Genomic DNA, 11,846 nt, shown 5'->3' with positions numbered 1-11,846 from the left:
ATTATTATTATTATTATTATTATTATTATTATTATTATTATTATTATTATTATTATTATTATTATTATTATTATTATTATTATATGTAAAACTAACTTCTGGACCGTGCGTGTTCAAAATCATTGTACAAGTGACAAAATGATCATGTGTGTGACAAGTTTTTTTTCCCCCCCAATAAATATATAAATCCCGTAAAAATCGACCCTCATCCTCTCATTCCAATATTAGTGTGCTTGTCTTGCCTTCCTTGTCCACGAATTATGTACCAGCTAGCCGAGTAGCAAGTTTTCTTGGTAATATTTTTTGCGCGATATACGTGAGGTTGGTCAGCCTTTATCGCACTTCGGAGGAAGCGTTTCGTCTCGTATAGTGCATGGTCACGTTTAACACCCTTTCATTTAGCAAATCAAGGCAGCAACAAAAGAATTTTCAAGAAATCTAGGCGGCTGAGTGACAGAGCTGCGCTAAGACTCCAACTGCGTAGTTCAAGAGCCAGAGCCATCACGATATACAAACTCCCAGCACGCAAAAAAGCAAAGAGTTCACATTTATTCAGGGCAATATAACGGAAATCGTTACTTCGAATGAAACCAGCGTTTACATTTCTTCCACGTTCAATTCTATGCTGTACGCTCGTGGTTGGAATAACAATCACTGTGATACATTGTATGGCTGTCGGGTCTGCTACTTCCTCTTATGCGAGGTCGGAAGAAGCTCGTATATAAGTTTGAAAGAAACATTTTTTGTAGTCATCATGATTGTCTGGAGATGAAAATAGAAGTGACTGCTTGCATCGTTGAAAAGTTGATAGAGTATTGAACTGTAGCAGTGGGGGGAGCTGCTGTTTTTTTTTACTTATTCTTCTTTTGTGTATACGACCACCCGAAAGTATATGCTGAATGCGGCTTCGTGCATTATCTTTCGAAAAAAAAAACGGTCTTCCGGGAAGACTGGAGGATTAAACATTCTTTTCGGTCCGCCCTTGGGTGTAATGAGATGAAGTGTGCGCTTTAGTTAAGCATGAATCACGGTGATTGAACGCGTGTCTGAACAATTATTTATTCTAATTCAAGATTTTAATGAAACGAATAAATAACAGAGTAGATGAAGTGTACTATTCTTTAATATCAGTTTCCAATTTCGTCGATGTTCCTCTTAAATCACTCGATTAATTTTACTTTCAGTGGGACTTGTTACGGTCGAACTCATCTCAGTGTACAACTTTCAAGCAGCGCAGTGGACTTTCTTTTTTTAAACTTTCAATGCATCAAAGGTGGCGGAAGACCGATAGTAGGTGAAACGCGAGACAACTTCGAAAGGTCCTCGGCGTATTCCACATTTACCGCAAATCGCCATCCAAACGGGCTAAATGAAGGGGCCACACGTGTGCCACACGTGTGCCACGCTCTTCATTGTACACGCGGGCTTACGTCCTCATTAAAAGCAGTAGTCAACGTATTTAATTCAATAACTACTCGAAAGGTGAGCGATCGGAGGTTCACTAGCTGACTTTTGTAAGTCAAGGACGGATATGAGTATCGTGTTCACTTGAATGAGAGTGGGCAGTAAGAATCTTATCAACCTAGTCATCTTCATATGGAGTAGCAAGCCTTGCAGGAAACCCAACTGATCCCTTCATCTTTGATTGAAACTTTCCATACAGAAACGCCAAGTTCAGCAGAGATCAGCGGAGCGGTTGATTGATATGTGGGGTTTAACGTTCCAAAACCACCATATGATAATGAGAGACGCCATTGTGGAAGGCTTCGGAAATTTCGACCACCTGGGGCTCTTTAACTTGTGCCCAAAACTTATCAGCAAAGCGGGGGTTATACGAGGTCAATGCCGCCATGCACCTGTCAACAGCGAAAAAGCTACACAGAGGACACCTCCTACTATAGCTAAGTCACTATATACATAGAAAAGACAAGCACGCTGACAGGAGATGAACCCCGCAGACTTGCGGCACGTGCGCTTAGCGCGATGAACACCAGCGGCGCTGACAACCCTATCACCAACCAGAGCAAGGTACACGCACCATACGGCATCGGCGTCGACCAGGTACGAGAATAGAACAGAGTTTGTAGTAGCCGCCGCCACCGTGGCCCACCGCCGTAAGAGTGATGCCTTGGTCCGTTCAAAAAAACCTGTTCAACGTGCCTCATAGCTCTTTAATTTACCACTTGTAGTTGTTCGTACAGGGGAGCCTGTCAGTGCTCCATGCTGTTGAGTGTACTTTACTGGACGATGATTGGCGTCTTCCTCACCGAAGACACCAAGGCCGAACCCGGCCGGGGTCGATCACTTCTCTCGTAGGCGAGTTCCAAACTGCGGTGCACACACAATGCGTGTGGCCACGCCGACAGAACTCCTCTAGACGCTGGGACACCCTATAGGCATTCACTAATACCAGAGTCCTTCAATGCTTTTCTGGTCACGAAACTCCGGCCGAAGTTTCATTCAGGGACAAAAGCTGCCGCTAGGATCGCCCCTGTTAGCGTGAAGGCTTCGCCGGCGGCCGGCGACGCTTGCGGGCCGGCTGTTTCTCCGTCGGCAATGCGCCTAATTTCATCTGCTCTTCATTTCCACCTGTAAAAACGCGACCTGTAAAAACGCGAGCGACGCGAGCGAAGTGTGCGTGTTTTTGATTCAGTTGACGCTTAGCTTAGCTGTGAAATAGAGGCAAGGCCACGCGTGTTACTGAGTCGTATATGTTGCAGCGTTCGTTCGTAGCGGTAGTCACGGCCGCTACGTTCTCGCTTTGAGAAGGAGGACATCTGGCGTTTTCGATTTTTGAGTAGTCTTTGCAGTTTCCTGCATTTGAGTTAACTAGCACCAGATTTAAATCGGTATATACAGCCCTGGGCGACATGCTGCGCTTAGCAAATAGGTGTGCAAACGTACAGCACGTTGGGTTAGCGCTGTGTCTGCGCGATTTTATAGCGCGCTAATAATGTACAAAAATAACCTAGGTTTGGAAAGTGAGCATCAACATGATGAAGAAAAATGCTCACGAAATGGAAGCAGCATAATGAGCGCGCGTAGGAGTAAATGCTACACACTTGAGCGACTTTCCCGCCTGTCAACATAGGTATAGGGTGTCAACAGAAAAACTCGTATGGTCAGTGTCTGACACACTCGTCCCACGAAAACGACAAGTTAATTGATTACTTGGTTATGAGGTTTAACGCGCTGACGCTATGCAGGCAATCGGGCGCGCGCCGTAGTGTAGCTCTCCGGAATAATTTTAACCACCCAGGTATCTTTAACATGCGCGGGAATCTCTAAAACACAGGCATTTTCTCTTTTCGCCTCCATCAGAAAAGCGGCTGGGAACCCGCGTCCTTGGGCTCATCATCATCAGCACAGCGCCCTAGCCCCTGAGCCACCGCGGCGGGGACACTAAAAAAAATTAAAAAAGAAATACAGGCAAAGCTAGCCATGCTCCGCTTTGCAAATTCAAAATACCTGATTGGATAATCAAAATGTCGCCGCCGTGGATTTTGGTTCCGCCACACAGATGACAGTAACCTGACTGGCCACTTGCTGATCGTCGCAGGCAGCTGCCAAGCGCATGCAAATGACTAGAAAACGCGCCGCGGATGTGGTGCAAGTGTTTATTCATACAAGTTTACGGCAATAGCATGGCGGATAAAGGAAATAAACAACGTCACACAAGCAACTAGGAACACAAATGTGCAAGTGTTTTTTGTCACTAGCAAACACAAAACACAACAGTTGGGCTTTACATAGCATGACAAACAGAACATCTGCTACCCATGGGGCTTGTTGCCACCATTTGCTGGGCAGTTTGCTCGCCGCGTCGCTCGTGTCAGCTTGTTTTTTTCCCTGGTGTAAAAGTGCAGGCGGCACCTCAAGAAAAAATGAACAACCTCTGCTGTGGTACCCACATAGTGCAACCTACAGCCCACACCAGCAGAAGCAATGCGGCTGTCGAGCAAAACTTGGTCAACAATGTTCGCATACACATCGGCACATGCAACTGTGTCCACAGTCAGTTCTTCAACATGTCCTTCCACAATGCGCAACAGGCTGAGAAGCTGGGATGAGGGCACTTGCAGGAATCCTCTTGACTTCTTCTGGATTAGGTCAGTTGGCTCTCGTGTCTGGCTCTTGAGTGTTCCCACGCAGTCAGTGCAGCTTATCGTTGAAAACTTCTTTACCACGTAACCGGCAAGATAATCAAGAATGCACTCTTTGGTGGAGAGCGTAACGTCAGGCACGGATGCATTGTTCACTGCCTCTCCCGGCTCCTCAAGAACGTCATCAAAGAGGACCGCCAACATGTCAATCTGCAAAATACATTCCAAGTTTCAAATCTTTCAATGTATAAGTTGAGATTCGTAAATGCAAAAACACATTATGTTTCATTTGGTTATTTGGTCATTTGTGTACTGAAACTGCTCCTGAAAAAAAGAAACTAGAGCTAATAAATAAAAGCAAGGGGCACGTTACCTGACTCGAGGCAGGTTTTCCCTTGTCAAAGAGGCCCTGGAGCTTGAGCAACAGCTGGGGTCCATCTCCCTTGACCGAGGCCCGTTTTGGCGGCCGAACTAGGTTGTTTACAGAGAGCATCCGATAGATGAACAAAAAATGTTGCACAGTCGGCTGCCCTCCGTCACCAGCAACATGCCTGACGATGCCGAAAAACCTCTAGAAAGAAAAAATCAATTTATTGCAACAATGAGAAATTCATAGCACATTTATACACATAAAAGTCATCATGTTTACCTCTAGAGGATCTTGTCCGAAGTTCCCAACGAGAACGTAACGAAACCCAGACAACAGCAAGCTCTCGATGAGTGCAACTGAGCTATGCAGTGTCAGTCTGAGGGCTCCACATGTCTGCTTACTCAGAAAGCAGACTTGCCTCTGGGTCGGTAATGTCTTGATGTATTTCTCCCAGTTGTCCAGCCATGCAATGCTGTCCTTCAACACCTGGAATAAAATTATGCTTCATCTATAGTACACGAAAAACACTTCATAACACATGTAATAATCTCACAGCAATGTGTTGTGCTTCGTTGAATCGAACATGGTCTGGCCTCCGAGAGTTCAGGCAGTCGAACAGCTTGTTCAATGTTCTTGTGAATTGCGATGTTGCAGCCGACCCATGGAGCTTCTTGCAGTCTTCCTGCTCGCTATAAAACTCCATGGCCGAAGCAGTACTCTCACTGAACAGCTGTAAAATGTGTGGAAAAAAAGGATTTTAAGTTTACTTCCCAAAACGTGTGAGCAGATGTTTTTGAAATACACTTTGCACTGAACATAGCTGCGTGCATGACTTGCCTGGACAGCCAACTTCACGCTCATCTTTTGGAACGCATTGGGGAAAATATGGGCTTTCGTTAACTTCGGTACAGCCCGGAGTCCAGCCTGTTCTTCTTCATAGTCCAGTAAGTCCTTGTAGTGACAGTGGAACACCTCCTGTCCTTGAGGGAGCTGCAACATAAGGACAAGTGACAAATTTTTTTTTTAAACTGAATAGTTTATGCACAGGTCAAGGCATTCACATGCAACTTTTTTTTACTTACCAAAAACTTGCCCACTTTGAGCAAGTTGTTTCTGATGCACTTAAATATGTGCGGTGGATCAATTACAACGTGGACTTGCTTTGAGGGCTCACACGGGTGTTCAAAACACGTTTGAAGCTTGTGCATGTCCCCGTTGACACCTTGAGAGAAAAACAGTTTAATAGTACACTTGTTTTTCTACTACATCACTAACCACAGCTAAATAAAATTTGAAAAGACGTACCCAGAGATCTCAAGGCTGATTGGTTTGATGTGGAGTTGTCGCAGGTCACTGCTTCAACAACACCAGCGTTTGTAAGGTGAACAATGCACTGCAAAAGGAGCTTCGCCACGATTGATCCTGGGGCAGCACCAGAAGCACAAAATGTGCCCACAGTTTGTGACCACCCTCCCAGAAAAGGCCGAAACAGAAAGACCAGCACGTGGTCGCCGTCTTTGCCATGGTCACCTGGTCGTGTGTGTTCGGCGAAATCCACCTTGCCCAGCAGTGCCATGTCCGACTCGCGAATGTGGACGCTTTTTCTGACGCTCATTTCATCGAACATGAGCACTCCTGGAAAGTTTTGGGTAGGTTAACATCTTGTCTCAATTGCGCTGCTGAATATAATACAATTATAAAAATGAGTACTGCTTCTTACCTCGACGCTCTCTTTCTGGAACTGCTTCTAGCTTTTCACACAGAACCGTGAACAAAGTGCTGTCGAAGCCAAAATCAGCTTTCAGGTTTCTGAGGTAGCCATAGAGGGTGCGGGGATTTGGAAGGGGCAAAAATTCATTTTCATGAAGAAAAGTGTAGACTGCTGTGGACTTTATCTTTAGCAGCAAGCAGTCATAAATCCACTCTATTTTGTACCTGGAGAGAATGAATTGCAAATTTGTTTTCCACAATGAGCGTGTTGGAAACTATTCATGCAAAGCAAAAAATAATGAGAATGGTGTTATAAAAACTGAAGAAAGTATATTTGCCCAAACAAACCTGCAATTTTTCCCGAAATTAGAAATAACACTACACAAAACAGCCAAACCAATGTCTGCCTCAATAGCATATTGTTTTGCGGTACAACAGATACAAATACATGATGAATAAATGAAGGCTACACCTTGAGATAACATTTTCAAACGCAAAAGGGGCAATCCAATAGCAATGTTACGTGTGTGATGGGGTATTTGGAACTTACCGCGCAGCTGTTGCCGACTTCGCGTTGGCTTTCATGAGCCAGTGGTCAAAAATGAGCTTCTCGCGAGCCGAAAGCTTCTGAACGTCTTGGTGCGATCTTCTGCTCCTATTCGCTTGCACTGTCAATTTCGCAATCTTCACTTGGCACAAACGAAGTTGCTGCTTAGTGCTTCGAAGCTGGTCTTTAACTGCGTGGAGCTCTGAGATGGAGCAGACATTTCCCTCTGTCTGGCATGCCATCTCTGTGCAGCTTCCAGTGCTTATCACTCCACCTGTCAAACGAAGAAATATGGATCAATATAATGCGACATCACGCAGCACACAGGCAATACAGGCTCTCAACATAGTGAAACAAGAAAACAAGGCAACGCGAATGGAGGCTTACCATCATCTCCGGCTGCTTCAGGATCGCAGGGCTCTGTGCTGGAGCTCACAGAAGCTGCAGTGCCATCGTTGTTCGGCGACGAAACGCGACGACGTTTTGCAGGCGGATTTTCTCGCTGTGAGCGCGACCGTGGCTTGGGCTTCGTAAGATACGCCGGCAGGTTTTCAAATATCCGGGGTATGGCACCGACGCGGAGCTTAGGCTTCTCGCGCTGCAGAAGCACAGATTGTCCACTTATTCTGAACTCATCGGCTCGAATAATGTCCGTGGTGTCGAAATGTTTCTCGCACACACGAACGGCCTTCGACTCGAAGTTGAAAGCGCCCGTCTCCTGTCGTGGAATGGCTCGCTTCCACCTGTCGCGTTGTTCGCGGTCGCTTGGGAGGCAGAACAGCGAAGCTTTTTCTGTACAACTCCGATAGCCAGAGCGGCAACCAGGTACGCAGCACGTCAGAGGCATGGTAGTTCACATAGTTTGCCGTCCGTGATGAGTGTAGACAGCTATACCACACAACAAACAAACCAGTAAGCTCGCGCTCCAACGCACTGCAAACGCTGCAAATGCGGCCGCCGCCGTCCAAGCCGCCTTCACCAGACTCGTAGCGCCACCGCGCGGGAGCTTTGATCCCCATATGAAGCTCTCCCATAGCGTTACGGAGAAGTTTCGTGACCAGAAAAGTATTGAAGGACTCTGCTAATACCTTGCATCACTAATAAAACTGCAGGGCGCTCATCTGCAAAGCGGACGCGCTGGGCCTAGTCGTGTACCAGCGCTCATACGACATCGGAAATGCCAGAAGGTTCCCCACTGGGCCGCGCGCGTGGCATGGAAGCACCTGAGCGAGTTGGGGTACACGTGAGCGCTAGACAATGGGACATTGTACAAATCGTGGCCCAAGGTGTGTCGAAACTGAAGGTTCTGCGAAGTGCATGCCCGCCAATGCCCACGAGCGCACCTTGCAGATTTTGCCAACGCTGCTCAGCTTTTTCTAAGGTTTCGCTGTGTTCGCATCATGCTGCAGCGGTGACTGGAGTCAAGCAAGCCAGCGGGTAGTGGAAGACGTACGTGACGTGTCTTTCTGGCTGACTGTACGAAGCGCAGTTAGCATAGACGGGGCACGTCACTTAGCTCTTCGCGAGGACGAGGAATGTGCTTACAGAGCTTCGGCACGAGTTGTGGTGACGTGGCATCCTGCTGTCGTATAGAGTTTCGCAATAAGCCAGTACCGCTGACGTCACTTTGCCTCAAATGTCAAAACCACATGCGGTGCCTGAGAAGAATTTTTAATGTTGTGAAACGTCCCTTTCACACAAGGCCAACGTACGGGATGTTTTTTTTTTCTTTCGACCTTTACGAGTTCATTTTAATGAGCTTCATAGTATCTGAACAGCAGTTACAGATAGATATATGGAGTTTAACGTCCCAAAACTACCACGAGAGACCCCGTATTGGAGGATTCCGGAAATTTCGACCACCTGGGGTTCCTTAAGTGCACCCAAATCAGTCCACACGGGCCTACAACATTTCTGCCTCCATCGGAAACGCAACCGCCGCAACCGGGATTCGATCCCACGACCTGCGGGACAGCAGCCGAGTACCTTAGCCACTAGACCACCACGGTGGGGCAGTACGTGAACAGCAGTTACAGTAACTCGAAGATAAATAAAATTAACGTCCACTAAGCCCTTCAGGTAGATGGTTATCGATATAAAAGCCTAGAGCCATGACACACCACCTTTATTGAAAATACAAACGAGTATGAGACTTGTATGCCTGTTTGTTTGCTCCAAACACACACACACACACACTCACACACACACACACACATACACACACACACACACACACACACACACACACACACACACACACACACTGTCTCTGAACCGAGTGAAAAGTCGTGATTATAGAGCGTAATGACGCGCAGCTTCACAACAGCACTCTAGTGTGTGTAGCAGTTGTTTGTAGTCGCACATGTATAGTTGTCGATATGCATCTGGTTCACTCAATAAAGGAACGGCGGCGCTCTGTAACTGCACGCGCCAGGATCGGGCGAAGCTGAGGTCGAACAATGCGTAATGCACAAGGCACCGTCGTCTGCACACTGCAGCCGCGCCAGACGTCCTAATTGCCTTCCGGTCACAAGCACACAAACGGAGCCAGCGACAGAGGGCAATTATAGATTGGTCCGAAAGAACAACACTACGTACGAGATCGGTGCCTCTGCGAATCCTATCACGAACGCGTGTGCATGTGCATATACCAACAGTTGTTTTTTCTATACCCAGGCCACGTTATCCAGAATAAACGAAACGACCTCCTACGTTAGCTGCTGAATTTAGCCAAAAGTCCGCGACCGATCGAAGCGTATGCTGCAGGGAATCGCGCTGTCATTGGAATGTGGCTGCAGAGACCAGGATTGATTTCGGGGCCCCGTGGAGCTACCATGGCGGTTGCTTAAATGGCACGATGGGGAATTTTGCAATAGCGTACGCTAAGTTAGCGGGCGTGTCGGGCACAGCGTTAGCGTTTGTCACTCAGTAGGATCCCGCAAAAGGTGAGCGTATGACGCATATGCAACGCAAACAGAAAGCTTTGCACGCGCCAATCGAGAAATCACTTGTCGGCAGCTTCAAACCAACTGATTCCTTTTCCCATATATCTATAGACGCATATACCCAGCCCTATTGACATCTACGTGCACCTTTTGCAAGATGCATCAAGGACCCTCCCCCGCCAGACCTCCTAGGACAGTCACCTTCAAGTGAGACCTGGGCGAGAATCCCCACGATTAGCAGGCTGGACGCCCAGCTCTTAGCCATCAAACGCACTGACGAGGTAGCGGCCAGCATGACCTGGCAGCCCTCACCACCGAGCAAATCGTCAGCTGCGTAATAAAGTTGTTTACTACTACTACTGCCCAATGATTGTGTTTTGTTGCGAAGCGCCTTAGGGTCGAGCTCGATCCGGTGTGCGGCGTGATCACGCTTACGGCGCATACGCATCCCCCGCCCATCTCTCCAATCCCCTCCTCCTTTATCACCTCACAACGCTGATGCAGGCAGTGTCTGCTAGTTTAAGCTCCCTTGCCCCTTTCTGTCCTCTAGGCACCCCTCCCAACGGTGTTTAGAACCACATTGCGCATGCGCGCCCCCTCCCCCTCCTTTCTAACGCCCTCCATTCTCTCGCCTCCAGATGAGACACAGGCAGCGTCTGCTTGCGGGCATAGAGTTTCATACAACAATACCTAGAGAGAGAGTAAAACTTTATTGAAGGGGAAAGGGAGAGGGGCGTTTTAGAGCCTTTATGGTTGGGGCCCTACGTCCAGGGCTCCACTGGCCTTAGCCGCCCGCCGGACTTGATCCAGTAGTGCGAGCTGCACTCCTGGGTCCGAGCTAGCGAGGTGTGCCTCCCACTGCTCCATACTAGGTGTTAAAGGTTCGCCGAGAAAATTGGTTATGTCGCTTGGTTTACGATCGCACCCCCACGATATGTGGTAGAGAGTCGGTCTTCCGCCGCACCACGGACATACAGCCGGGTAAAGAGTTGGATGTATCGCGTGTAACTTCAGTAGGTGCGGAAATACATCCGTTTGAATTTTTCTAAGGTCAGTGGCCTCTTCCCCATTAAGGGATCTGTGAGGTGTTCCACATTTTTGACGCGTGAAGCGCTGGTGAGCTAGAATCTCCCTAGGTAAAATTGGCATGGTCAATGAAAGAGATGGATTCTCCGCTCGGTTACAAAACGCACGAGCTAGAGCGTCCGCCCTTTCATTGCCTTCGAGACCTGCGTGTCCCGGGCACCAGATCAAGCGATGGTGGTGAGTGAGTTTGGATCCTAGCAGCCTCAGCCCCATTGCTGGAAGGCGGCCCCTTAAAAAGAGCCGGCAGGCTTCCTGGGAGTCGGATAAAATAACTGATGGCTCCCCTCTACGCTCCTGAAACCTTAAGGCTAAGGCTATGGCCATCGTCTCCGCCTTTGTAGCCGAGGTCGTGCGTACGGAGGCACTCGTTAGCAGCGTCATGTTGTTGTCGACAACAGTAATTATGTGTCTCTGCCAATCGAAACTGGCCGCATCGACGTACGCGACATTTGAAGCTGAGCCGAATTGCTTTCGAAGCCAGTTTACCCTCGCAGTACGTCGCTCAGCGTGAAAGTCGTGATGCATATTTTTGGGCACCGGTGCGATTGAGATTCGCCTGCGGACCTCTTGGGCTACGTCGACCAGCTCCTCATCAATGTGCTGTGGGTGGGGCGAAATTCCTATTCTAGTGAGTATCGCCCTGCCTGCTGAAGTTTCACTTAGACGATTCCTCTGAGACATGAGGACTGCGGCACTGAGCTCAGCATAAGTGTTATGTATACCGAGAGCTAGGAGCCGCTCGGTCGGTGTGCTGGTGGGTAGACCAAGTGCTGCCTTAAAAGCGCTTCTAATGAGCACATCCACCTGGCTCTCCTCACTTCTGTCGAGTGAGTGGTACGGTAGGCCATACGTCACTCTGCTCAAAACTAAGGCCTGGACAAGCCGGAGAGTATCCTTTTCTTTCATGCCTTTTTTATGATAAGTGATGCGACGGATCATTCTAGCTATCTGTTTAACCGTAGTCTTTAAGGTGGTTATCGTGTGACTGGCTTTGCCATTGCTTTGGACCCAGAAACCAAGTATACGGGCCTGAGTAACCTCGGCTATGGCATGGCCGTCTACCTGTAAGTTTATGTCACCGTTAC

General features: G+C 48.0%; 1 protein-coding gene across 1 annotated transcript; it reads right to left on the bottom strand.

The window, feature by feature from the left end:
- Positions 1-6,582: 6,582 nt before the first annotated feature.
- LOC142775873 (uncharacterized) lies at positions 6,583-7,812 on the bottom strand. Its single transcript, XM_075878233.1, has 2 exons — positions 7,118-7,812; positions 6,583-7,004 (listed from the first exon to the last, which is right to left on the bottom strand). The coding sequence occupies exons 1-2, from the start codon at positions 7,575-7,577 to the stop codon at positions 6,730-6,732; spliced, it is 735 nt and encodes a 244-aa protein (XP_075734348.1). The 5' UTR covers positions 7,578-7,812; the 3' UTR covers positions 6,583-6,729.
- Between the last annotated feature and the right edge of the window lie 4,034 nt (positions 7,813-11,846).

Source organism: Rhipicephalus microplus, chromosome 2 (genome assembly GCF_043290135.1).
Source record: "Rhipicephalus microplus isolate Deutch F79 chromosome 2, USDA_Rmic, whole genome shotgun sequence".
Lineage (NCBI taxonomy): Eukaryota > Metazoa > Arthropoda > Arachnida > Ixodida > Ixodidae > Rhipicephalus > Rhipicephalus microplus.
Note: the sequence above shows the minus strand (reverse complement) of the source record. Positions and strands in the feature narration are given on the sequence as shown.

Excerpts from the sequence above, each read along its gene's own strand:
- LOC142775873 (XM_075878233.1), bottom strand. The coding sequence starts at position 7,577 with ATGCCTCTGACGTGCTGCGTACCTGGTTGCCGCTCTGGCTATCGGAGT. Across the intron at positions 7,005-7,117 it reads TGAAGCAGCCGGAGATGATG|GTGGAGTGATAAGCACTGGA; the intron begins GTAAGCCTCCAT and ends TTCGTTTGACAG.